Genomic DNA, 25,066 nt, shown 5'->3' with positions numbered 1-25,066 from the left:
AATGATCACATATTGTACCATGAAAAAGAAAAGGAATAATAACACTTAAATGTGCCTAAAGTGTAAAGCCCCTGCGCAAACACATGGTTATGTGTCCGTTGTATTAGTGTCATAAGTGATTGCAAAAAAAAAAAGATAATGAGCTTTAGCTCAGTGTTTGAACTAACCATGACATGAGTTGATGTTATGCTAGTTTCTTTTTAACTAAAACAAGACAAATAAAAAAGAACGGAAGAAATATATTTATTTTAATAACCTAAGACGGTCAACGGCAGGATGGAGATGGTTACAAATGTATAGAGTATATTACCACTACATTTGCCCCTTCCGGTACTATCGTTCTTTTTAGGGCAGGCCTGCTACGAAGCACACAGGAAAAACAAATAATTCAAAGTACAGTTTCCAGCATGGTACTGCGATAAATATGCTAATTGCTGGGTTCTAACTTCTAATTGCAAATCAGCGGCATTGCAAACATCAATACGGACGGTGCCAGCCCCTGCGGCTACTGTTGCTGTTACTGCCACGGTCATCTCCCCTCTGTCGCTTTCCGCCGGAGCTGGATCCGCCACCGCCGCCGAATCGACGACCGCCTTGCTGAGGCAGAGGCGAAGTCACATGCAGAGGCTGCTGCCCTGCAGTCTGTGGTCTGCAAAACACCAATGAAAGTATGAGTTGACAAGGAAGCATCACTGCAACAATTCAGAGGACTGCCCTTCGGGTCTAAGATATATAAGAAACAAAAAAAAAACTAAGGCGCTGCACGGACTACCTTTATAGGATCTGATATATAAGACAAAACTAAACTAAGGTGCTGTACGGATAACCATCTGAATTTCACCACTATTGTGACCATAAAAATTCCAGAAAATAACTACCTGCTAAAATAGAGAAACACTTTCCATATAAATACTCCTGGTCTCGTCATATTGAGAAACCCGAAAGAAATCCATTAGAACGTAACAGGAGTGTGGATAACATAGAGAAGTACACAAGGTACAAGGTAGCAAACAAGACTACAAGCAAGCTGTGTGGCAAAAGGTACAGCATAGGAGACTCTTTACCAACGTTTAAGTATGAAGGATAGGACATATATAGGATAGTTAGGAACTGTGAGAGCAAGACAAGGGATTTTCACCTAGTTAAGTGAATTAAGGAAGAAACATAGCACCAGTTGTTGAAATCAGACATAGATGGTGAAAGTATTTTGACAAATTGTTCAACGAGAAAAATGGGGACACAACCTCAGTTGGATCTTTTTTTATAACACCAATAGACGTTTTGTGCGTAGGATCCAAGAATATGAGGTTAAAGACACACTGAAAAGGATGAAAGAGGGTAATACAATGGGCTCTGATGATATCCAAATTGACACATAGAGATACCTTAGGGATATAGCTATACTATAGCCAACCAATATGGCTAGCCAAATTGTTCAACCATACCTTTCAGTCGAACACGATGCTTGACGAGTGAAGAAGTATATTGCTACCGACCTATGAGCCATACTATAAAGCTACGAAAGAGTTAGCGAGCATCATCTGAGAGGAATAACGAATCTTTATGAACTAATTTGGTTTCATGTCTGGAAGGTTAATGATGGAAGTCATTTTTCCAATAAGACAAGTGATGTAATAGTATAGGGAGAAGAAGAACGACCTACACACGGTTTTCATTGACTTGGAGAAGGCTTATGACAAAATATTAAGGGATGTTATGTGGTAGGCTTTGAACAAACATAAAGTTCTAAAAAGTATGTTGGACTCATTAAGGATATGTACAATAATGTTGAGACTAGTGTTATAGTAAGTGATGGAGACATGGATGACTTCCCAGTTAGAATATGACTACATAAGGGTCACCTTTGAGCTCTTACCTTTTTGCCTTGGTGATGGATGAGATCACAAGAGACATATAAGGGGATATCCCTTGGCGCATGCTGTCGGAGAGCAAATCTCCGGCCGGGTGGCAGAGTGCACCCGCCCTAAATCCTAAGATGAGGAGGGGCCTAAGCGTTTTGCTTGTTAGTCGGAAAAGTGGTAAGAACACAATAACACACAAGGATTTAGAGTGGTTCGGGCCGCCGGAGCGTAACACCCCCTACTCCACTGTGTGATGTATTGCTCGAGAGCTTGTATGAACTTGTGAGACTACGGTTGGGTCTGAAAGGTTGAGCCTTTTCTATAACGTCGCATGCCTCCCCTTTTATAGTTGAAGGGGGCATGCACAAAGGTACTGGGCCCCGACATGTGGGCCCAGGGACATAAAGAATATAGCGCTTGGAGCCATAAATGTTTGTTGCTGGGGCAATCTTCTTGTGCCCTGACACCCGAGATCTCCGTATCCTCGGCGTGCAGGGGAAACTTCTTGTAGAAGGGATGATGAGTAATGTGCGCCGCTCGGCACGGGCGCACTGTTCCCCAACAGACTGGTCAGGCGCGCCGTCTGCTGGGTGACCCTGACGCTGTCTGCCGGCGGATTGGACAGGACGCATTAAATGCTGAGAGGGCGCGTCGCCCGTCAGCGTGGTGGCAGACGGCGCGTCCTCTCCGCAATAAATGCAAAGACTGCACAGCCGTATGGGCCTTGCGTCAGGCTCGGCCCGTTGGCTTATGTCACGAGCCACAAGCCACGCGGCTGCGGCGGGTCTCCGCCTGAGCGGGGAGCGTAGAGCAAGGCCTGGACACGTGTCGGCACCGGACCCTTGCCTGTGTCGGGGTCCTCTCCGTCCCGGGACCTTGCTAAGGCCCGTACCTCACTCGGGGGGGGACCCGACATGCCTTCTTGGGAGCTCCGGACCTGTACGTATAGGGGTCCGGTGTCCCTCTGTGGAGGTCCGGACCCATCGATACACCCCGGGATGTATTATCTTTCCTTGCCACGTGGTGCCCTTAGACCTGCCCATGTGGTGGGGTCTGGTGCCATTCTCCGTGTGGCCCGGAAGTGCTGTGCGGGTGCAGCGTCTTCATGCTGTAGAAGAGGGTACCCCCGATTCAGGGTACCGACAGTGGCCCCCGAGCCCGCCTCAGGGGAGGATACGAGCCTGCAGGTGGGGCCAGAGTTTGATTTGTGGTTGGCCTGCTGCTCATGTGCGCCCGTTGGCGCAATTACCGCCGGCCCGCCTATGGTCATGCCGACTGCCACGCCTATTCCCATGGCTGACTGGCCCGTGACCATCGTACTTAATGTCACTGTTGGGCCACGCGCGGGGTGCCTCGAGTCGCTGCACTGGTTCTGAAAAGCTTATCCTTTCAAACTTCCGCGACGGCCCCGAGAAGACGTGGCATTGGCGCAAGCGGCGGTGCGATTTTTCCACACTCAGTGGTCGGCGCGCCGGTTGCATGACATGTGGGTCTGGGCCCTCGTGCTGGACCGCCGGTTGCAGCGAAGCTGAGGGGGCGCACAGCCGCGGGGCGGTTGTACGCTTCTTGCGTGGCGGTTCGCCTTTTCGACCGCTGGTTACGACGAAGATGAAGGGGCGCTTAACCGCGGGGCAGTTGCATGCCCCTTGTGCGGCGGTTCGCCTTCCTGACCGTCGGTTGCCCCGAAGATGGAGGGGTGCATAACTGTGGGGCAGTTGCACGCTCCTTCTTCGGGTCAGTCTGTGTGACATGTGGGGCCTGGCCCCCGTGTCATAAGGTGGGAACCCTGGTGCACGTCGGGGAAGACTTCGCCCGTGACGCTTCGGGGGCGCGAGTGGGGAGATCTGCCTTTAAAAAGGGGTCGATCTCCCGGGTAGTAGCCATGTCTCGCTCCTCTAGCGACCATCGCGCCCTTCCGCCTTCCGGGCCTCCAGATGGGGTGCGCCGGTGTTCTCTGGAGGGATCCGCGTCAGGGTCGTCTCCTCCGGCGATCTTATCGCCAAGAGCTTGCGCTCGCGGTGGTGGCGCCGATCTTGTCTCCTTGTTGTTGTTAGAGGAGTGCAACCCTATGGGGGTTGGCATTCTTCCGTCATCGTTCGGCTTCAAGGATTTTCATCACGCAGCCCGGTCGCAACCTCCGACCGGTGGTCATCCACAAGGATGACTACCAGCCTTGTGGTGGAGAGAAGCGAGCCGGGCTGCGGCCTCCCCCCTGCCCTCAGCTTCAAGGATGTTCGTCATCCGCGCTGGGGAGGAGGGCGAGCCGAGTCGGGGCTCCGCCTTTCGCGCGGGCTGGCGGCCCGCTTCTTCCTCCAGCATTCGGGGAAGAAGGGCGTTCGCCAGCCTTGCGAAGGAGGCGAACTTCGGCTACGCGGGGTCGGCCGTCTGAGGTCAGCTACCGCGTGTCTGGCTCCTCGGCCTGGGTGGCTTTGGTGCTGCCTCCTGCCGCTTGGACGGGGCGTGGCTGTCCGTCCACCGCATGGGCGACGGTCGCGCCGTGCGCAGGTCGGCCACACCCACGGCTTCTCCTGCGTCGCCAGCCGCACCGGAGGGTCGTACAAGACGTCGTACGCCGTGGGGCGGCGGCGGCGGCGTTCTTGGATGGTCTTGTCCTCACTCCCGCAGTGAGGACGGGAGCGAGGACCTCTTCGCGCGCGCTGGGGCGGCCGCCGTTCGCCGGTACGGCACTGGTGCGCAGGTGGCCGCTGTCGTCGGTGCTGAGGTGGTCGCCGCCGCTGGTGAGGCTCCCCACTGCAGAGGTGGTTGCCTCCGCTGGCGAGACCGTCAGTGCCACCTACCGCCGAACCTCTGGCTCATTGGCTTTAATGGCCTCGTTGTCGCCCCCCGTAGGAAGACGGGGGCGAGGACCCTTTCGCAGCGGTGTACATGCTGAGATGATCGCCGCTGCTTGGCGAGTCATCGATGCAGAGGTGGCCGCCGCCGTCGGTGCTGATGTGGTCGCCTCCGCCGGCGATCCGCTCGAAGCTAGCTATCCCGCGGCCCTTAATGGTGTGGAGGTAGTTCATACCTGCAGAGTAGAAATGGAACTAGGGCTCCACTTGAAAACAGATGTAATACTTTCGCTTTTTGTAAGGTACTCAAGAGTACTATTTGTTAAGCAGTATTAGCACTTATCTATTTTCAACTTGTTCCTGCTGTGTGCGATATTGTTGACTCCTCCTCGGTACCTGGCCCCCCGCCTGGGATGCAGGCTTGATGTGTTGAGGTTGGATACCAGCGTTTCTGAAAAGGTTGTCAACAATCCTCGGGAGGCAAACTCGCCGGGATCTGGATCTGTACACAACTTTTAGCTAGGAAGCATTAGTAGTACACCTCATAGGGTTCTCCGTCTGACATTAGTCGTCCTTTGATACATGCTCGGGACTCGCAGGTTTTAGTCCGGGTGGCCAAGTTGCGTGTCCGAACCCCCTTGGGTCGCGGTTCTAGATACTAGGACACTTGTCGCAGGGCGGCGGAGCGTGCAGGCCCACGGTACGGGACCAGGCTAAGCGACTGCACGGGCTCCGGACCACCCCAGGAGACTAATGTCCATTCTCTAGCTCCGGTCCCGAGGTTGTCGGACCCGCAGGACTTATAACTCCAGATACTAAGTTCCCGTCACGGGGTGGCGGAGAATGCAGGCCCACGGTACGGGACCAGGCTGAGCGGCTACACGGGCTCCGGACCACCCCATGGAACGGGGTCCCGTTCTCTAGAGCCGGCCCCCAGGCTGTCGGACCTCCCTACTTTCGTATCAGGGGCCCTAAACTGCAAGCCTGGCTGCTCAATTCGGATGTCGTCATGTCAGACAGATGAAAACCGTACGGGTGGGTTAGCTAAAAAGTACTATCTGAAAGACTGCAAGGTAGGACCATGGAGCAGCAAGATGGAACTATCACAAGAGCACAACTGAGGGGGTAGTTTCTCTTTATAACTCGTCGTGCATGTGTGCAGACCAATAGGCCGGGTTTACGGGGACAGACCCCACCGGGTTGTCGTACGCATATGCGTTATTTAGTTACAAAAAGCAGATTCGACCCCTCAGACTTGCTTTATGGATAGAACTTACAGAGATGTTTCGGCATCGGGGTAAGGCACTCCTCTGGTCATAGCTAGATGGCTGCCCCTAGGTCGGTGTATTCCCGTTACCTTGAAGGATCCTTCCCAGCTGGGGGAGAGTTACGGAGCCCTTCTTGGTTTGGTACTTGCCGTAGGGCTAGGTCCCGACCCTGGGTCCCCACCTGCATTTGACACAGGAGCCCTTGTCTTTGGTTGTGGTCACTTCTGCGTGTACCTGTTGGCTGCCTGGATCTGCGGGGGATCCATAAGGGTTTCCGGAGGAAGGCATGCTTTAGCTCCGTAGACTGGGGAGCACGGGGTCCCCCTGGGGTCCGCCTAGTTGTCTTCACCGGAGTAGGAGCCTCCGGCGAAAACATCCTTCAGGTCCCCTTCGGGCGACTGATACCCGAGATCCCGCTCAGCCGCGGCCACCTCGCCATCGTCCACCTTTTCTTTGCCAGGTCAGCGGCGAGGTGGGGAGCCGTCTTTGAAAAACTGCTCGCGCCGCTCACTGACGCGTTTCGCGAGGTCAATGATCTCACGACACTCCGCGGCGCTGTGGCGACCGTTGGGGTGCACTGGGCATGAGCCGCTGTTACCCCTCTGCGGCCGTGGGCGTTTGTTGCGGTCGCCCTGGCCCCCGGTCGCGGCTGCGACCACTAGAGCGGTGGACCGCGACTTCTGGTAGTCGCGGTCCTTCTTCTTTCCGTCCTGGGGGACGGCGCCCGAGCCACCCGACTAGGCAGCTCCGGTTTGTGGGGCCGAGTGCCATGCACGGCCCTCGGCGGCTCTGGCGCATTTATCGGCCAGGGCGAAGAGTGTGGGGACAGTTTCCACGTCATGTGTAGCCAATTTCTCCAGCATCTTCTCATCACGTACTCCATGTCGGAAGGTTGTGATGATGGAAGCATCAAAAATACGAGGTATAGTACCTCGCACCTTGGTGAAGCGGGAGATGAACTTCCGGAGAGTCTCCCCGGGCTCCTGCCTCACCGCATGGAGGTGGGCCTCCACACCGTGCTGCTGGTAAGCACTGGCGAAGTTCGCAACGAACCGTGCGCAGAGCTCTTCCCAGGAGTAGACTAACCCCGGGGTGAGGTTCATGAGCCAGGTCCGGGCAGGTCCAGACAAGGCCACATGAAAGTATGTGGCCATCACAGCGGTGTTTCCACCTGCTACCGTGATGGCGGTAACGTACACCTGCAGGAACTCTGACGGGTTCGATGTTCCGTCGTATTTTTCCAGCAGGTGCGGCCGGAACTTGGGCGGCCATGACGCCGCGCGGAGATGATCCGCGAGGGCGGCGCAACCCACACCGGCCAAGGGGACACCCGTTTGGGACCGGGTGCCCATTGGTGTTTGCGGTGCAACCGCAGCGAAGTCTTGGTCGAGGTTGCGACCATCTATGTTTTGGCGGTGCTCGCGCGCCCTTTTCAAAGAGACCCAGGCATCTTCTCCCGCACGCCTGCAGTTGAGTTCTGCCCGGAGGTCGTTGGTCTATGCGCCCCTTACTGAAGGCGAGCGCACAGATGCTGACGCCTCGTGTTGACGCCGGGATGACCGCGTCCTCGACCTAGACGGGGTAGAATGTGCCATACCGAATAGTCGGTCGACGTCGTCCCGCCACTGCTTCATGGCCCCTGGTGAGGCCGTGGAGCTTGGAGGGTGTCGCAACAACTCCCTGGCTGCTGACAATGCTCCCGAAGTCGCCCTCGATGGAGTCTGGGATGTCTGCGCAGTCGTGTGCTACCGAGCGGCGTGCACAGCAGCAGTGCCTGGCACGGGGTGGTTGGGAACTTGTGGCGTGGAGGAAGCATCCTACCAGGATGTATTATCTTTCCTTGCCACGTGGTGCCCTCAGACCTGCCCATGTGGTGGGGTCTGGTGCCATTCTCCGTGTGGCTCGGAAGTGCTGTGCGGGTGCAGCGTCTTCATGCTGTAGAAGAGGGTACCCCCGATTCAGGGTACCGACACATGCTTTTTCGAACCATATAGTGCTAGTTGATGAAAGTCGAATGAGAGCAAATAGAAAACTAAAGTTAGGGCGGAAGACTCTAGAGTCCAAAGGTTTTAGGCTTAGTAGAACTAAAACTGAATATATGAGATATGATTTTAACACTACTACACATGAGAAAGATGTTAGTTTGGAAGGTCAAGTAGTGCCCACGAGGAATACCTTTTAATATTTAGGATCAATGCTACATAGAGACAGGGATATTGATGAAAATGTTAGCTACATAATCAAATAAGGGTGGATGAAGTGACGCAAGCATCTGGCATTCTATATGACAAGAGTACCACATAAGTTAAAAGGCAAGTTTCATAGAACTTCGATTAGACCAGTTATGTTGTATGGTGCAGAATGTTGTCCTACAAAAAAGATGACATGTTCAACAGATAAGTGTTGCAGACGACAGGGATATTTGCGAATGTTGCGTTGGATTTCTGGTAGTACAATAAGGGATTGTGTAACACCCTGAAATTGGGGTATAAAATTTCTTTTCTAATATCCACCAAATTCAGGTGTTACTCTCTCAGTTCTTTGCTTTCCTTTCTCTTTTCCCAAAAAATGGGGAATTATTTTGTTTTATATTAGCGTAAACCTAGTGGAATGAGCCCTAGAGGCACTTTGGTTGTTGCATTTATGCCGTTGCATGGTGTTTCTAAGTGCAAAATGTGTTTGAAACATGTTAACATATCTTATAGAAGCGCTCGGTAAATTTTCATATTTTTCGAAATATTTTTCTATTTTCCGGAAACCAAAATCTATTTATTTGAGGAACTTAAAAATGTTTTTAGAAATTCTAACTATGTTTTTTTAGTTCATTAGGTGCCAAAACATTTATAGGAAATTTTCTGGAATTTTTGAAAGCATATATAATATTTTGAGCACAAAATATGGATTTCTAAGCTTTTTCTGAATTTTAAAAATAGTAAAATCCGAATTTTAACCGAATTTTCATCTCATCCAAACCCTATATATATATACATGTCCGGCTTCATCTCGTCGAGCCCGTTCCAGAACACGAAACGTTTTCTCCAAATCCAATCCCTAGCTCCCGGTATTGCTCGCCGAAGTTTGGGGCGGTTCCAACTCCGACGACAACTCCGGCGAGCAATTACTTCCAATCCGTGCATCGTCTGCGGAATCCGAGGGTACCGCTGCGTTCGTCTCGTCGAGGGCTTCGTCGCAGCGCGTTCGGTTCGTCGATTGGATCCCCGAATCTCCGGCAATCGACGGATTTCCTCTCGGCTCCGGCAAGGGTCTTCTTCCCCGGTGAGAACCTCCATTGTTGTACCTAGGGTTTCTTCGTTTCTTTGTGTTCCCGTCCGCGCAGGGCCTCCCTCACTCTCCCCTCACCTTCCCCGGCTGCGGCGCCCCTTCCCGGCTGCGGCGGCAGTGGCCGCCGGCGGCGCCCGCGTTCCTGTGCCCGTGCGCCCCTCTCCGGCGGCGGTGGCCGCGCCCCTCGTGCCCCGTGCGGCCGCGCCCGCCCCCGGCCAGCCCGAACCGACCTCCCCTGCGCAGCCCCCTCCTCTCTCTTCCATGGATGGGAGGAAGAAGATGAGAGGAAGAAGACGATGGCAGTCTCGTAAATTTAGTCCGCACGAATTACAGTATGGTTTAAAACATTCATAACTTTTGCGTTTTAAAACCGATTCGATCCATTCAAGTTGCGTTAGATTCGTATTAAACTTATCTTAATTTAGAAATATTTATCCCATTTTTTGCACATTTTATTTAATTTAGTTAAACGTTTGCTTAACCAGTGGCTACTAGAACGACATTTCAATTTAAAAACCTAATTTAGGAATTCGATTTGCGCATTTATAATTAGTCACCAATATGATTAACCTTAACTGAAATGTTATTTATTAATAATTATTTAGTTTAATCACGTTTATTTATTAGTTTCGCTTGTCGGTCCGCACGTGCCCTAAACCCTAAACCCTAAACCTTTTGGGTTACTATGGTTAGATTCATGCTATTGCTTTACTCTAATCAATTAACATGATGTGAACACTTATGATACGATGTTGTCATTATGATTATGATGTTGGACTGGTGATACTTTAGGGGGCTCGAGCGGTTTCTCGAGTGCCTCTCCGTAAGTACTTGTTCGTTAGATGACCGCCCGGGAAAACAGTGCAACCATGAGGGTGGAGTGGGACGCCCTTAGCTGAGTAATTAGAGGAACTGGGGTGTAGTTCGCTTCGCCGTCGTGCCGTTAATGGGGCTCGGTGTATGCGGCTCGCTCTGCCAAGGTTGGTTCGCCCCTTGGGGAGGAGTGCAGTGCATTTAGGAAACCTAACGGGCGGCTACAGCCCTAGGAAATCTTTGTAAAGGCTACGTAGTGAGACCCTGCCTATTCACCTTGGTAGTGTTTATAGGTTTGATCGGCCCGAGGCAAGAGGGAATCACGGCTTGTGGGTAAAGTGCGCAATCTCTGCCGAGTGTTATGAAACTGATATATCAGCCGTGCTCGCGATTATGAGCGGCCAAGGGAGCTCCATTGATTAGAGATACTGGATCAGAGATGTTTGGATTACAGGTGGTGACAAGGACGATGTTTATGACTATGGTAATGGTAAGTGGTATTCTTTCCGTTTGGAAAGGGTACTTTGGGTTAATAACTTGGGTTAACGCTAAAACCTGGCTTTCTACTAGTAATAATAATCTGACCAACTAAAAGCAACTGCTTGAATTAACTCCACATAAAGCTAGTCCACTACAGCCAAACGGGACATTTGCTGAGTACGTTGATGTGTACTCACCCTTGCTTTCACAAAACACCAGGTTGCCTTTGGTGCAATCTATGCTCAAATAAAGAAGAAGGAGAACGGTGTCGAGGCGGATCTCCAGGAGTTCCAGGACATCGACGAGTTCAAGGATTAGGCTAGCGACCTCCCCCAGTCAGTTGCTTGTGGTGGGTTGTTTACGTTGGCTACGTTTCGATTCTGTGTACTTTGATTTATATTATGTAAATGGCTCTAGTCTGTAATATTATTCCTTACTCTTTATTGTAATTCGAAGCATTGTGTTATGATGAGTAATTTATGTAATCGCTGTGTACGTGAATTACTGATCCTGACACGTACATGGTTCGCATTCGGTTTGCCTTCTAAAACCGGGTGTGACATAAGTGGTATCAAAGCAGTGCTGACTGTAGGACCGCTGACCTAGAGTAGCATTGGCCGTTTTAAGGACTTATTGATTATTACTTCATCTCATCCTTGATTCTGCTTCAAAATATTAGTCACCTCGACTAATTCTATGTTGTGCTCCTATATGCTCCCTTGCCAAAAAGTATTTTATTCTAGTATGGTCTATACTTCTCTCAATCTATTAGATCTGATCTCATCTTGTGCTTGCGACATCTTTGTAGATGCCCCCTACCATAGCCTTTAGTCTTTTGGGACTCTTTCCTCATCCATTATTAAATTGCTACTATTTGACCATCTCTATTCCATTTTGTTATTGACATGCTCATATCCTTGCATTTTTAATACCCTTATCCCTTAATCTAAAGCACTTACCCTTGTACCTCTACTACCTATTTAAACATTTCAGTTTATATGTCCATGATCTTACTGTCTTTTGAGACCCTTTCCTATTCTATTGATAAGTCGTTATCTTTTTGGCAATTTGTACTTTCTTGGTCTTGGTATGCTCGTACCATTGGAATCTTGCATACTCTTATTTTTATATATGCTTACCTTTATGTCCCAATATCTGTTTGAAATATTTCAGTTAACATGCCCTTGACCACCCTTGTTTCCTAATGATCCATGAGTGATCATTTTATTTTGCACACCTGTAGTAATCTCGTTGTTTCCTTGTAACTCCACTCGGTAATGAATCTTTACTTCAACCCTTCTGTTGGAACCTTACCGATCTTACCCTTGATTGTTTTCTCCACTTTGTCGTTTCACGAGTCTTGTCTTAACTATATCATTTGTTATGCTTTTTAATTATTATCATATGCACCCTTGACACCTCTATATCCTACATTGATGTTTGTCTCATACCTGCCCTTTAAAATCGCCCCTCTTCCGTCTCATACCTTCTTTCTCTTGGTCGTATCCTCTTCTTTGGCTCGCGAGTTTGTAACCTCATCCTTTGTTGTGCTTTTGCTTCTTATTGCCTTTACCCTTCTCATCTCTCAATCCTACCTTGGTGATTACGCTATGTTCGTTATCTAAAACCTCCAATCTCCCACCTTAGTTCAAGCGTGGTCTCTTACTTATCTCACCCGTGGTTATATCCTATACTTTACCTCTTGCAAGACTTATCTTATTTCTATTCTTGATTGTTCCTAGATTCCTGGTTTTTTATGCACATTTACCTCTTCCATTATATCCTTGCCTATTATCACCTTTGACCCTTGACCTCTCTCCATATTTACCATGATGTTTACCTATTTCTTAGCCTCACTTATTCCATTTCAATCCGAGAGTGTTATTTTCCCTATCCTGCTCTTGTTCGTTTCCTTTCCCTTTGTCGCTTTGCAAGTCTTGTCTTACCTTAACTTCATCCTTTGTTGAGCTTTTGTTTGATATCATCCTTACCTTTGTAATATGTAGATCTTGCATTGATACTTATCTTAGGTCTGCTTGTTGAAATCCCCTCTTTTCTATCTCAATTCGAGAGCTATGTTTTACTTATCTCACCCTTGACTATATCCTCTTCTTTACCGCGTGTAGGCCTAGACTTAACTCCATTCGTTATTGTATTTGTACCACTTGCTCTTCTATGCCTTTATCTTTTCTCTTACATCCTTGTCTGTTATCGCCTTTGGCCCTTGCGATATTTATGTCTTCTACCTAAATGCTTACCTTAAACTTATCCTTTAAATCCTCCCCTTTCTTTTAACCCAGTTTGAGAGTTGCGAGTTACCTACCTCTCCCTTGATTTCTTTTCACTTCTTGTCGCCTTACAAGTTTTGTTTCAATTCCATCCTTTGCTATGTGTTTTATTTGCTATCACCACCTCCTTGTCATCCATCGATCTTGCCTTGATACTCATCTTTATTCTGGCTCTTTAAAATCTCCTCTCTTCCACCTCAATTGGAGAGTGGTTGTTTACCTATCTGGCCCTTGGACATACCTCCTTTTTCATCTGCAGGTCTTGTCTTAACTCCATCCTTTGTGGTACTTATATCCTTGGTTATTATGCGCATTTACCTCCTCTCCTACATCCTTGTCCGTTATCACCTTTAAACCCTCGTGATATCTACGCCCTTTCCCTCATGCTTACCTTGAACCTACCCTTTAAAGCCACCTCTTTTTCATCGCTGTTTGAGGATAATGCCTCACCTACTTCACCATTGATTGCTTCCCATTCTTTGATACCTCGCAAGTTTTGTCTAAAATACATCCATGGTTGTGTTTGTCTGTTATCACCTTAACCCTTGTCATCCCTTGATCTTTACCATGATGCTTATCTTGCACCTGCATTTTAAAGCCTCCTCTCCCATTTCATTTCAAGAGTGATGTCTTGTCTATCCCGCTCTTGTTCATTCCCTTTTTCCACTGTCGCGTTGCAAGTCTTGTCCTAACTCTATCTTTTGGTGTGTTTTGCCTTTCACCTCCCTTACCTTTGTAATCTCTAGATCTTTCCATGATGTTATCTTATGCCTACCTTTTGAAATATCATCTTTTCCATCTCGATTTGAGAATGGTGTTTTACCTATCCTAACCTTGGTTGCATTCTCTCCCTTGTCGGTTACAATCATTGCTTTAGCTCCATCCTTTATTATGCTCATTCCCCTACCCTCCATGTCTTATTATTCCCCTTGCCTTTTGCTGGCCTTAGAGGAAAGACCACCATTTAATTAAAAGGAACGTATAGCAACGAGATGTTTGTTGATGTGTGCTCATGATGTTTGTCCTTCTGCTATGACTGATTTGCTTCTTTGGAATGAGTGTTGATGTGTTGTGGCCCTTGGACCGCAATGGAATATGTTTACTAGGTGAGTGCCATAGAGTTAAGTAGTTGGGTTCTCCCCCTGCTCTCTCTAATCCGTCTATACTTACCTTTTCTCGTTATTCTTTCCTCTTGCACCTGTCCTTTTGGCAACCTCCAACTCCTCCAAATCAGTCAAGATCAGAGTCGGCAACATCTTCATCAAGTGTGTATCAATGCTCTTGTTAAGGGGGTTAGCCGCTAACCCTGATGAAGACAATGCGATCAATATCAACCAACAAGATCAGAGTGGTGCAGCGAAAGCGTGTGTGGGTCCTAACACACAGGTCCAGGAGATCCTCAAGAATTGCATCAATCGGTCTCAAGCATCTGATGGTCAAAGCAACCAATCCACAAGTCAAGCCGGCGGAGTCATAATTGAGTTATAAGAAACTATAAAAGACTAACGAACCAATCTCATTTTCTTGCTAGCCTCTTCTTGAATCTCGAGGACGAGATTCTGTTAAGGGGGTTAGATTTGTAACACCCTGAATTTGGGGGTATAAAATTTCTTTTCTAATATCCACCAAATTCAGGTGTTACTCTCTCAGTTCTTCGCTTTCCTTTCTCTTTTCCCTAAAAATGTGGAATTATTTTGTTTTATATTAGCGTAAACCTAGTGGAATGAGCCCTAGAGGCACTTTGGTTGTTGCATTTATGCCGTTGCATGGTGTTTCTAAGTGCAAAATGTGTTTGAAACATGTTAACATATCTTATAGAAGCGCTCGGTAAATTTTCATATTTTTCGGAATATTTTTCTATTTTCCGAAAACCAAAATCTATTTATTTGAGGAACATAAAAATGTTTTTAGAAATTCTAACTATGTTTTTTTAGTTCATTAGGTGCCAAAACATTTATAGGAAATTTTCTGGAATTTTTGAAAGCATTTATAATATTTTGAGCACAAAATATGGATTTCTAGGCTTTTTCTGAATTTTAAAAATAGTAAAATCCGAATTTTAACCGAATTTTCATCTCATCCAAACCCTAGATATATATACATGTCCGGCTTCATCTCGTCGAGCCCGTTCTAGAACACGAAACGTTTTCTCCAAATCCAATCCCTAGCTCCCGGTATTGCTCGCCGAAGTTCGAGGCGGTTCCAACTCTGGCGACAACTCCGGCGAGCAATTACTTCCAATCCGTGCATCGTCTGCGGAATCCGAGGGTACCGCTGCGTTCGTCTCGTCGAGGGCTTCGTCGCAGCGCGTTCGGTTCGTCGATTGGATCCCCGAATCTCCGGCAATCGACGGATTTCCTCTCGGCTCCGGCGAGGGTCTTCTTCCCTGGTGAGAACCTCCATTGTTGTACCTAGGGTTTCTTCGTTTCTTTGTGTTCCCGTCCACGCAGGGCCACCCTCACTCTCCCCTCACCTTCCCCGGCGGCGGCGCCCCTCCCCGGCGGCGCCCGCGTTCTCGTGCTCCCGCGCCCGTGCGCCCCTCTCCGGCGGCGGTGGTCGCGCCCCTCGTGCCCCGTGCGGCCGCGCCCGCCCCCGGCCAGCTCGACCCGACCTCCCCTGCGCAACCCCCTCCTCTCTCTTCCATGGATGGGAGGAAGAAGATGAGAAGAAGACGATGGCAGTCTCGTAAATTTAGTCCGCGCGAATTACAGTATGGTTTAAAACATTCATAACTTTTGCGTTTTAAATCCGATTCGATCAATTCAAGTTGCGTTAGATTCGTATTAAAATTATCTTAATTTAGAAATATTTATCCCATTTTTTACACATTTTATTTAATTTAGTTAAACATTTGTTTAACCAGTGGCTACTAGAACGACATTTCAATTTAAAAACCTAATTTAGGAATTCGATTTGCGCATTTATAATTAGTCACCAATATGATTAACCTTAACTGAAATGTTATTTATTAATAATTATTTAGTTTAATCACGTTGTTTATTTATTAGTTTCGCATGTCGGTCCGCGCGTGCCGCGGTGCTGTTTCGCGCACATCGTCGCGTGTCGTTCGCGAGTGTCGCGCGTGTTGTTCGCACGCGTTGTCGTGTGCCGTTCGCGTGTGTCGCACGCCTTGCCGCATGCCGTTCGCGCGTATCGCGTGTTGTCCGCGCGCTAAGTCGTTTGTGTCCGCGCGTTGCGCACATCGTGTTTGCACGTCGTGCGTCGTTAATTCGCCTCGCTTAGAATCGCTCATATTCATTAAGATACTTGCTTAACTGTCAACTATTAAAATAGTAAGTTAGTCAAAACTAAGTAGCAGTATTAATTTACATTTGATTAATATCAATTAATATAATTATGTTGAATTGGATGTTCTAATTAGTACTTGTTTAACGTAAACGCGCTAACCCCTCGACCGTAGCTTCAACTATCGTGGTTCTTTTCCTCGCGTAACAGTAGAGGTGCTCTCTATTTTATATTGCTCGCTTTTATAACATTTTATCTTGTATGGTGTAATGTTCTTATGCATATGTATATGTTTGTTTGCTTGTGCCTGTTCGTCTTCGCGTCGCATTGCGATTAGATCGTGGTTCGTTTCTGAGCTTCGAGGAATTGAAGATCAAGCTTCGACGACCAAATGACCCAGTTCTTCGAGTTCCACGAGATCGAAGACCCTGAGCATCTGTTTGGTGAAGGCAAGTGTCCTCTGACCCATTATGTCCCATTTACTTTATAATTCACTGTCCCGCATACTATGAACAACATAAGGATTGACTAGCTTTCTATTTACCTTGTCCTTGATTACCTTTTGGGTTACTATGGTTAGATTCATGCTATTGCTTTACTCTAATCAATTAACATGATGTGAACACTTATGATACGATGTTGTCATTATGATTATGATGTTGGACTGGTGATACTTTAGGGGGCTCGAGCGGTTTCTCGAATGCCTCTCCGTAAGGACCTGTGCGTTAGATGACCGCCCGGGAAAACAGTGCAACCATGAGGGTGGAGTGGGACGCCCTTAGCTGAGTAATTCGAGGAACTGGGGTGTAGTTCGCTTCGCCGTCGTGCCGTTAATGGGGCTCGGTGTATGCGGCTCGCTCTGCCAAGGTTGGTTCGCCCCTTGGGGAGGAGTGCGGTGCATTTAGGAAACCTAACGGGCGGCTACAGCCCCAGGAAATCTTTGTAAAGGCTACGTAGTGAGACCCTGCCTATTCACCTTGGTAGTGTTTAAGGGTTTGATCGGCCCGAGGCAAGAGGGAATCACGGCTTGTGGGTAAAGTGCGCAATCTCTGCCGAGTGTTATGAAACTGATATATCAGCCGTGCTCGCGGTTATGAGCGGCCAAGGGAGCTCCATTGATTAGAGATACTGGATCAGAGATGTTTGGATTACAGGTGGTGACAAGGACGATGTTTATGACTATGGTAATGGTAAGTGGTATTCTTTCCGTTTGGAAAGGGTACTTTGGGTTAATAACTTGGGTTAACGCTAAAACCTGGCTTTCTACTAGTAATAATAACCTGACCAACTAAAAGCAACTGCTTGACTTAACTCCACATAAAGCTAGTCCACTACAGCCAAACAGGACATTTGCTGAGTACGTTGATGTGTACTGACCCTTGCTTTCACAAAACACCAGGTTGCCTTTGGTGAAATCTATGCTCAAATAAAGAAGGAGAACGGTGTCGAGGCGGATCTCCAGGAGTTCCAGGACATCGACGAGTTCAAGGATTAGGCTAGCGACCTCCCCCAGTCAGCTGCCTGTGGTGGGTTGTTTACGTTGGCTACGTTTCGATTCTGTGTACTTTGATTTATATTATGTAAATGGCTCTAGTCTGTAATATTATTCCTTACTCTTTATTGTAATTCGAAGCATTGTGCTATGATGAGTCATTTATGTAATCGCTGTGTACGTGAATTACTGATCCTGGCACGTACATGGTTCGCATTCGGTTTGCCTTCTAAAACCGGGTGTGACAGATTGAGTCTAGAGCGATGATATACATGATAGGCTAGGGGTAGCACCAATTGAAGAAAAATTGCCCAACACTGTTTGAGATAGTTTGGACATGTCCAACGAATACCTCCTGATGCAACAGTATGTAGTGGGATCCTAAAGCGCGATAGCAACAGGAAAACAACTATGAAAAGACCGAAATTGATAGTGGAAGAGAGTAAGAGACACTAAAAAGAGACTGTAAAAGGATAAGAATATACCTAAATAAGTAGCCTTGAATAGAAGTGCATGAAAAATAGCTATCTATGTGTCTAAACATAGACTTGCGGTTTTTGTTGGGTTTCAACTCTAATCTACCTCAACTTGCTTGGAACTAAGGTTGTCTCCGGCAGTGTCCTCTATATTCGTCCTATATATCCCTCATTTATAGTTTCCTCTGAAAGATTTCATCCTATACATCTCATTCATCTTAGCAGGCAGTAGCGTGCTTTAAATCTCGTCCTCTATACATAAATACCTATATTAAAGGTATTTTTTGGTACATACAAATTTGTCATACACCATAGGTGTTAAGGCGTCGTCTAGGCGGTAAGGCGTCCCAGCGGCGTAAGGCATCCTGGTCGCCTTACTCCAGTACCTAAGGCGAGTGGGAGAGGTTGGCGGTGGCTCTAGCAACGGCACAACGGCTGCTCTAGCAGCGGAGCAGTGGTTCCTCATGGCATGGCGGTGACTCCTCTACCAGCGGCGCGCGGCGACTCCAGCGGTTCCAGCACAACGGCGGCGCCGACACAGGAGAGAAAGAACCAGCGGGGAGAGAAACGCCAGCGGGGAGAGAGGAAGAAGCAGCTGGGAGCGGCGGCTGGGAGGAGGGAGTTGTGCAGCTGTGAGGAGACATAGGGAGAGGATTAGGAGAGAGGGAGAGGAAGTGGGCTTAACCTAGATTTAATGGGCTAGTGGGCTTTTGGGCTGATTTATAGACTAGGAGCTAGTTTTTTCTTTTCTTTATCTTTTTCTCTTCTTCATTAATGTTTTTATCCTAAATAAAATATCAATATTTTTCTAATTTTAACTATATTTAAGGCGTAGCCTTGCCTTACGCCTTATCATTTAAAAGGTAAAAAGGGGGTCAGTCGCCTTACCTCACTTTACCACTTTAACAACTATGTCATACACTCATACCCTTAAATGTTTAATACATATTTTAGTTTTGCTTAATTTGTTGTTTAAAATATTAAAAAGGATAGAGGAGAGGAGAGAGAATCTCTATATATAGAGGACCGAACAACATACTCTGAAGTCTGAACAACATACTCTATATTTAGAGTATCGTTTAGAGGACATTGCTGGAGGGATAGAGGAGGGGAATCTCCCTTGAATATAGGGTACATACTTGTTTAGGGTGTATTGTTGATGGCTTTGTTGTTGTTGAATGAAATGACACCAAACAGATCTCCAACGTGGTTTGAGAAAAAAATAAGAATAACTGGATGTGATGGCACATTGATCCAACTACTTTGTAAAATAATTATGAACAAGATGCCACTGTCACTTTCCAATTTCAGTGTACTGACGTCATCAAGTAACTTCGCAAGAGAACAATGGAATCCAACGCAGTAGGCGTTCGACTTACACGAATCCAGTAGAATGTATGTTGAATGAGCTTTCTAGTAAAACATATCAAAATACTTACACGTATACAAGACGGCCGTCTGGTAGGACCATTGGGATCATTGTTGAACCTGGAGAAGCACCTGGAGCATACAACATTGGCTGCACATGTGCAATTGATGCCAAAAATGCACAACAGTTAGAAGGACATCACCTATTGTAAATGTTTCTCCCCCTGCATTGGCCAGTGCCAGTGCATATCAGAACATGTCATGTACCTGTGCGGCATGAGCAGAAAGCACGCCATAAGCACCTGCCAGTCCGTTTCCAGGGGAATTGTAAGCACCTGCCAGTCCTTTTCCAAGTGGATTATAAGCTCCCGCTAGTCCATATCCAAGTGGGGCATAACTTGGGGGTAATGGACGTCCTTTTGCAGTAGGAGATGATCCAGTATCATCCTTCTTATCAGCAGGAGGTTTCGCAGGTGAACAATCCAGCAGCTGACCTGTTAGTGGCAAAAAAAAAGAAAAAAAAACTTTTAGACATAAAGACTGTTAGAAAAATTGACTAGCTACATAAAGATGTTAGAGAAGGAAACTCACCATCAAGTTCATATCTCTCAGTGTTCTTCAGAGCCTTCATAACCATGGACCGTTCCTTAAAATGAACAAAACCGTACCGATTTTCATGCCCAGATTTTGCAGGTGGAATAACAACTTTTGTGATTTCTCCAACATGCTCAAACAGCTTTTTCAGCTGCTCTTGAGTAACAGTCTTGGGGAGGTTTTTGACATATAGAGATTTAACCTATAGACAAATATACATCCTTATAAAATAACATAATAAAAGAAACATAAGAGGTAACGTTGCATCATGTAGTGCTCAAAGGAACCTGTGAAGTAGATGTAGCTTCACTAGCATTCTTATGATCTGCCCAGCTGACAGTAGGAGCATTTGTATCTAGTTTGAATTCTGGAGTAGACATCTTCTGCTTAGCATACTCTGCACATGCCTGGTTGTAGTATTCAATAAAGCCATAACCCTTATTGCGACCTGAGCCTGGTGCCTAAATATATTTGAGAGTAAAAAAACTTTAATGATGCACACTGAAGTTGTTGAGCAATCCAAGTATCTATTCATACCTTCATGAGATCAACTTTTAAAACTCCAGGACCAACTTCTTCCACTGCGGTTTTGAAATCATCAGGTGTCCAATCATGGGGTACATTCCCAATAAAAAGCCTATTCTTAGCCTGAGAGGATGAAACTTTTATCTTTTTTCCCTGTAATAAGAACCATAATAACAGGGTTTAGTTAGTATGAAAGTACAAGATATACGAGTTAATCAGGTGTAACAAAGAATCAGGAAGTACTAGCATGTATTCATGTTCTTGGGTTGCAAGACTACTGGATAATATGAACGACAACACTGAAGGTGTTTAGGGGTTAGCTAAAACAGACTCGCAAATATTTTAGATAGATCCCTTGATAACCGAAAACATAATCTTCCACCACCCACAGTTCAGGTTTCTGGAAGCATATCTGAACACACTGGTTTGCAATAGTCACAAGGTTTTGTATATCAAATTTGGCAGTGGAACTGCTGCAATTTATTTTTAAAATAGCAAGAGGATGTAAGTACTAAGTACAAAGTATATAGCCTCGTACTTTGCTACTTCTCAAACTGGTCCCAAGGCCCTATGTTTTAAATTCAATTAAATTCAACAGTGGAAGTGCTGCAAATCTTTTTAGAAATTAGCAAGAGGATCTGAGTGCAATCATATATAATTGAACTTCGCTACATCTAAAATTGATCCTCCACAGACCTAAACATAAAATATATAAAAACACAATTTTCAACTCAGATTCCTTTTTCTATCTTGGGAAGTTTGTTGTATCAAAAACACAATTTTCAACTCAGTTTGTTGTATCAAAAACTTTTTCTATCTTTTTTGTAAAAAATAATATAAACAAACGCAATAAACCACTGGTATGGAATAACATGAAGATCAACTCTAGACTTAAAGTGAAATTGTGTAAACAAACCTTTAGGTCTTTATTGCTCAACTTTTGGATGGCCTTTAAAGCCATCTCTTTAGTTCTGAAATTAATAAAAGCATATGTCTTGTTATCCCCCTTTCCTCGCATTCGCACCTGCAGGAAAAAAGGACTCTGAATTGCAAAATCTAAGAAATACAAAAGCTAAACCAGAGAAAGTAGGCAGTACTCACTTCTGCAACTTCTCCAACAGATTCAAATAGTTGTTTGAGATCTTCAGAAGATACATCAGAGGAAAGCCCCCCAACATAAACTTCAGCTCCATGAGGAGGAAGAGCAAGAAGCTCAGCATGCTTTTCTTTTTCATTCCCATCCTTGGGATCATCATCCACTATTTTACTGTCATGATTAGCATCAACTTCACGCACACCTTCAATTTCATCCTCCTCCTCCTCCTCCTCCTCCTCCTCTACCTCTACCTCTTCATACTCAACCTCCTCCTCAATTTCTTCATACTCAACTTCTTCCTCTTCATCTACCTCATCAGGATGATCAAACTCCATTTGGTCTTGTTTGACCAATTCAACTGATTTGGTCGAAGCAGCATTTCCTGTTCTCCTTGGCATCTTCCAAAGCTCAAAGTTCCAAGGAAACTTTGGAAAGAGCACATGAACCAATAATATTGGGGGAGCCAAGTGATAATGTATGGATAGAAAGAAAAACAACAGAAACAGCTAGAACAAAAGGTATGTAATAATCTCAAAGTGGATTCAGCCATGGGTATCCACATGGAAAATGGAACCTCGAAGCAAGTGACTGTTAAAGGACAAGTACAGAGACAGAAGAATGCCAGATAGACAGCACGGAAGGTTTTCAAGAATATGATAGCACCATCAACAAGAGTATGCAGAAGAGGACAATCAAAGAAGATGCTATCTGAAGTACAATTGAGCGAGCTGGTGCAATTTCAAGGTTTCAAAATTCCATTAATTGAATGGAAGGGAAGGATAAGGGACAGAGAAAAATGAAAATTAGAAAATGATTGTACGTAATGTGTGAATCTTAAAATAAAACTTGAACCCAAGCTAAGTAGTTGAGAGTAAAAATTACTAAACATGGAAAAAATGGTCACTCCATGGAGACATAATACAACAGGAAAAAAACTCCAAACTGTGCAAGTTTGAGCCTAACATAAAAAAACGTTAACTTGTTACCAAAAACTTATTTTCTTAAAATTTTATTCCATGCATTCTGAAATAAGTAATTAAAATTTAAATATATTAGTCATCAAATCATATTATGAACAGAAATCCTCAATTACCATGACAGCATATAGAGAGTCTAAACTATTGTTGCTCTTGCTCCTCAGATAGAGCTGAAGTTTAATGTGTGATTGTATCTAAACTGTCTTGTCCATATACGCTAAAATCAATCTTATCTTTGCATAGAAGATAGGAATGATAAAATTTATGGTATCCACCAGAAGAATACAATGGCATTGGCATTGTACCATAAATGTTAAGGCGATAAGGCGAGGTAAGGCGCCTGACCCATTTTTCACCTTTTAAGCGATAAGGCGTAAGGCACACCTTAAATAAATTTAAAAATAGAATAAATATTGATATTTGAGAAAGTACTGAGGACAAACATATTAATAAAGAAGAGGAAAAGATTAAAAAAAAGACTAGCCCAGCTAGACTAGTTAGCCTACAAATCAGCCCAAGTAGCCCAATAAAATTAGGTCAAGCCTACTTCCTCTCTCCATCTCTCCTAGCCAGCCAGCCCTCACCCAGCCGCCTCCATCTCACATAGGCCTCTCCCAGCTCTCTCCCTCTCCCCCCATGGGTCTCCCAGCCGCCTCCTTCTCCCCCTCTCTCAGCTGGCACTTCCCTCTCTATCTCTCTCTGCTGGCGCTTCTCTCTCTCTCTCTCCTGCCGGCGCCGCCGCCGGGCGCTACAGGAGCCACCGCCGGGCCGCCCCGCTGCATGAGCCAGCCGCCGGCAGCCTTTCCAACTCGTCTTACGTGTGGAGTAAGGCGACCAGGACACCTTACGGCTGCAGCACGCCTTAGCGCTTAGGCGTCACCTAAGCGACGCCTTAAGGACGCTTTAACAACTATGCATTGTACAGATATCAAACTGGACCAAATCTAGTTTTGATGGAAAAAAAACAGGATGATTTTTTTGTAGTGGCACAAAGGGGGCAAACCCAGTGCCGGAGGCTCCCACATTAGGACTAGTTCGTTTATTCCCAACCCATGTGGATTGGATGGGATTGGAAACAATTGAGAAAGATTTTGACTTGCTTGGGATTTAATCCACTCCAATCCATATGGATTGGGTGCAAAACGAACAGGCCCTTAGTGGGTCTAGAGAAGGGATAAACTGGGGCAAGCCTTTCCCATGCAAATGCGGAGAGGTTGCTTCAAACCCGCGACCTGGTAACTCAGTGAGACAGCTCTCACCAGTGCACCGGGCCAGAAAAATAATATTGGGCAATGAAAGATGGAGAGCTGGTCTGATATACTTTTTTTAATTACATAGTTTAAAGACCACCTCCTATTTATGTACAGTAGAGACCTGCATGACTAAGAGTATTTATTGTGGTCCCCTTGGCAGCTTGGACCCTTTGGAGATAGACAAACAAAAATAATTCAGGCAATTGGTTTTGGGTTCAATGGGGAAAAGTGAATTAATCAACTTTAGGGTTTCGCAATCGAGTAATTAATAGTAATTACTAAAAACCCACTGCCAGCCATAACTGTTCCTGCTCCGACACATCCTTGTCACGCAAGAATAAGGATATGAAGGAACCCGGAAGGAACAGCAATGGAAGCTTTGACCAGGGATTTGATGGCGTAACCAGGATTTGAATCTAGGGTTTTTTGTGTGGCCAGGACTAGGGGAAAGGAAGAGTGATGGAAGCTTCGACCAGGGACTTGATGGCAATCAGAATTTTAATTTTAATGTAGGGTAGTCTTACCCAATTCTACCGTATGCAATTCAGTATAGTCCATGATCACGACTGAGTATACATACGAGCACAATATTTGGCAATTTGGAATAACCGAAATTCAAGATTCGGTATTAAAGCTCTCGATATTTATTGATCAAAAGCACGATATGTTTCCACTATTGATTGATTCTTCACACCTCAACTCCGTGCCAATAGTAGCATAACATGGGCACTGTATCTGAGCAAACATAGCAGACTAGCTTCTCTAGTAGATGTTTATTTACAAGAATTTAAGAATTGAGAAAGAACCGGGGGTGGTGTAATTGGTGCTCACCAGCTACGACTTGTGCGTGGCTGCAATCCTGCAGATTGAAGAAGAGCTGTGCACGCTGCGATCCTGCGGATTCAAGAAATGCAGCGTGTCAGGTCCGAGGTTGCCGGTGCGGCTCGAGGCGCCGCGGCCGGAGCGACGAATCCACCGGCAGCGGCGGATCCGGGCCTGGTCAAAACCTGCTAGGGTGCGGCAGCGGCCGGACGGACGGCGATTTGGTGGGGGGGTTGACTTGGACCGTTGAAGCAAGGGATATCGAGCGCACGCGGGAGCGGATCCGTCGGGCGTCCCGAGCGGTGGCGCGCCGGAGCCGAGACACGCTGCAGCTTTGCCGCGAGCGAGGACGGCAAGCGAACAAGTCAGAGGGAGCGGAGAGAGAGGCACGCGACGCGTCGAGCGCACATGACTATTGGAGTTGGGGGCAGC

The 25,066-nt window shown here is 46.5% G+C and overlaps 1 protein-coding gene across 3 annotated transcripts; it reads right to left on the bottom strand.

Annotated features, from left to right (window-relative positions):
• Positions 1-219: 219 nt before the first annotated feature.
• LOC100279765 (uncharacterized) lies at positions 220-25,052 on the bottom strand. Of its 3 annotated transcripts, none has more exons than XM_020551500.2 (10): positions 24,820-25,052; positions 24,644-24,706; positions 21,588-22,310; positions 21,403-21,510; positions 20,499-20,639; positions 20,249-20,422; positions 19,959-20,163; positions 19,635-19,861; positions 19,439-19,518; positions 220-649 (listed from the first exon to the last, which is right to left on the bottom strand). In XM_020551500.2, the coding sequence occupies exons 3-10, from the start codon at positions 21,978-21,980 to the stop codon at positions 478-480; spliced, it is 1,500 nt and encodes a 499-aa protein (XP_020407089.1). In that variant the 5' UTR covers positions 21,981-22,310; positions 24,644-24,706; positions 24,820-25,052; the 3' UTR covers positions 220-477. The 3 variants fall into 3 exon arrangements, with proteins under 3 accessions (XP_020407089.1, XP_020407090.1, NP_001304769.1); NM_001317840.1 differs by having other exon boundaries at positions 222-649; positions 21,588-22,007; positions 24,820-24,996; XM_020551501.2 differs by having other exon boundaries at positions 21,588-24,706.
• Between the last annotated feature and the right edge of the window lie 14 nt (positions 25,053-25,066).

This window comes from Zea mays, chromosome 4 (genome assembly GCF_902167145.1).
Source record: "Zea mays cultivar B73 chromosome 4, Zm-B73-REFERENCE-NAM-5.0, whole genome shotgun sequence".
NCBI classification, from domain to species: Eukaryota; Viridiplantae; Streptophyta; class Magnoliopsida; order Poales; family Poaceae; genus Zea; species Zea mays.
Note: the sequence above shows the minus strand (reverse complement) of the source record. Positions and strands in the feature narration are given on the sequence as shown.

Coding starts and splice junctions, on each gene's coding strand:
- LOC100279765 (XM_020551501.2), bottom strand. CDS start 21,980: ATGCCAAGGAGAACAGGAAATGCTGCTTCGACCAAATCAGTTGAATTG. Junction 21,511..21,587: donor CTGTTGGAGAAGTTGCAGAA/GTGAGTACTGCC, acceptor TTTTTCCTGCAG/GTGCGAATGCGAGGAAAGGG. Junction 20,164..20,248: donor AAGCTACATCTACTTCACAG/GTTCCTTTGAGC, acceptor ATTTGTCTATAG/GTTAAATCTCTATATGTCAA.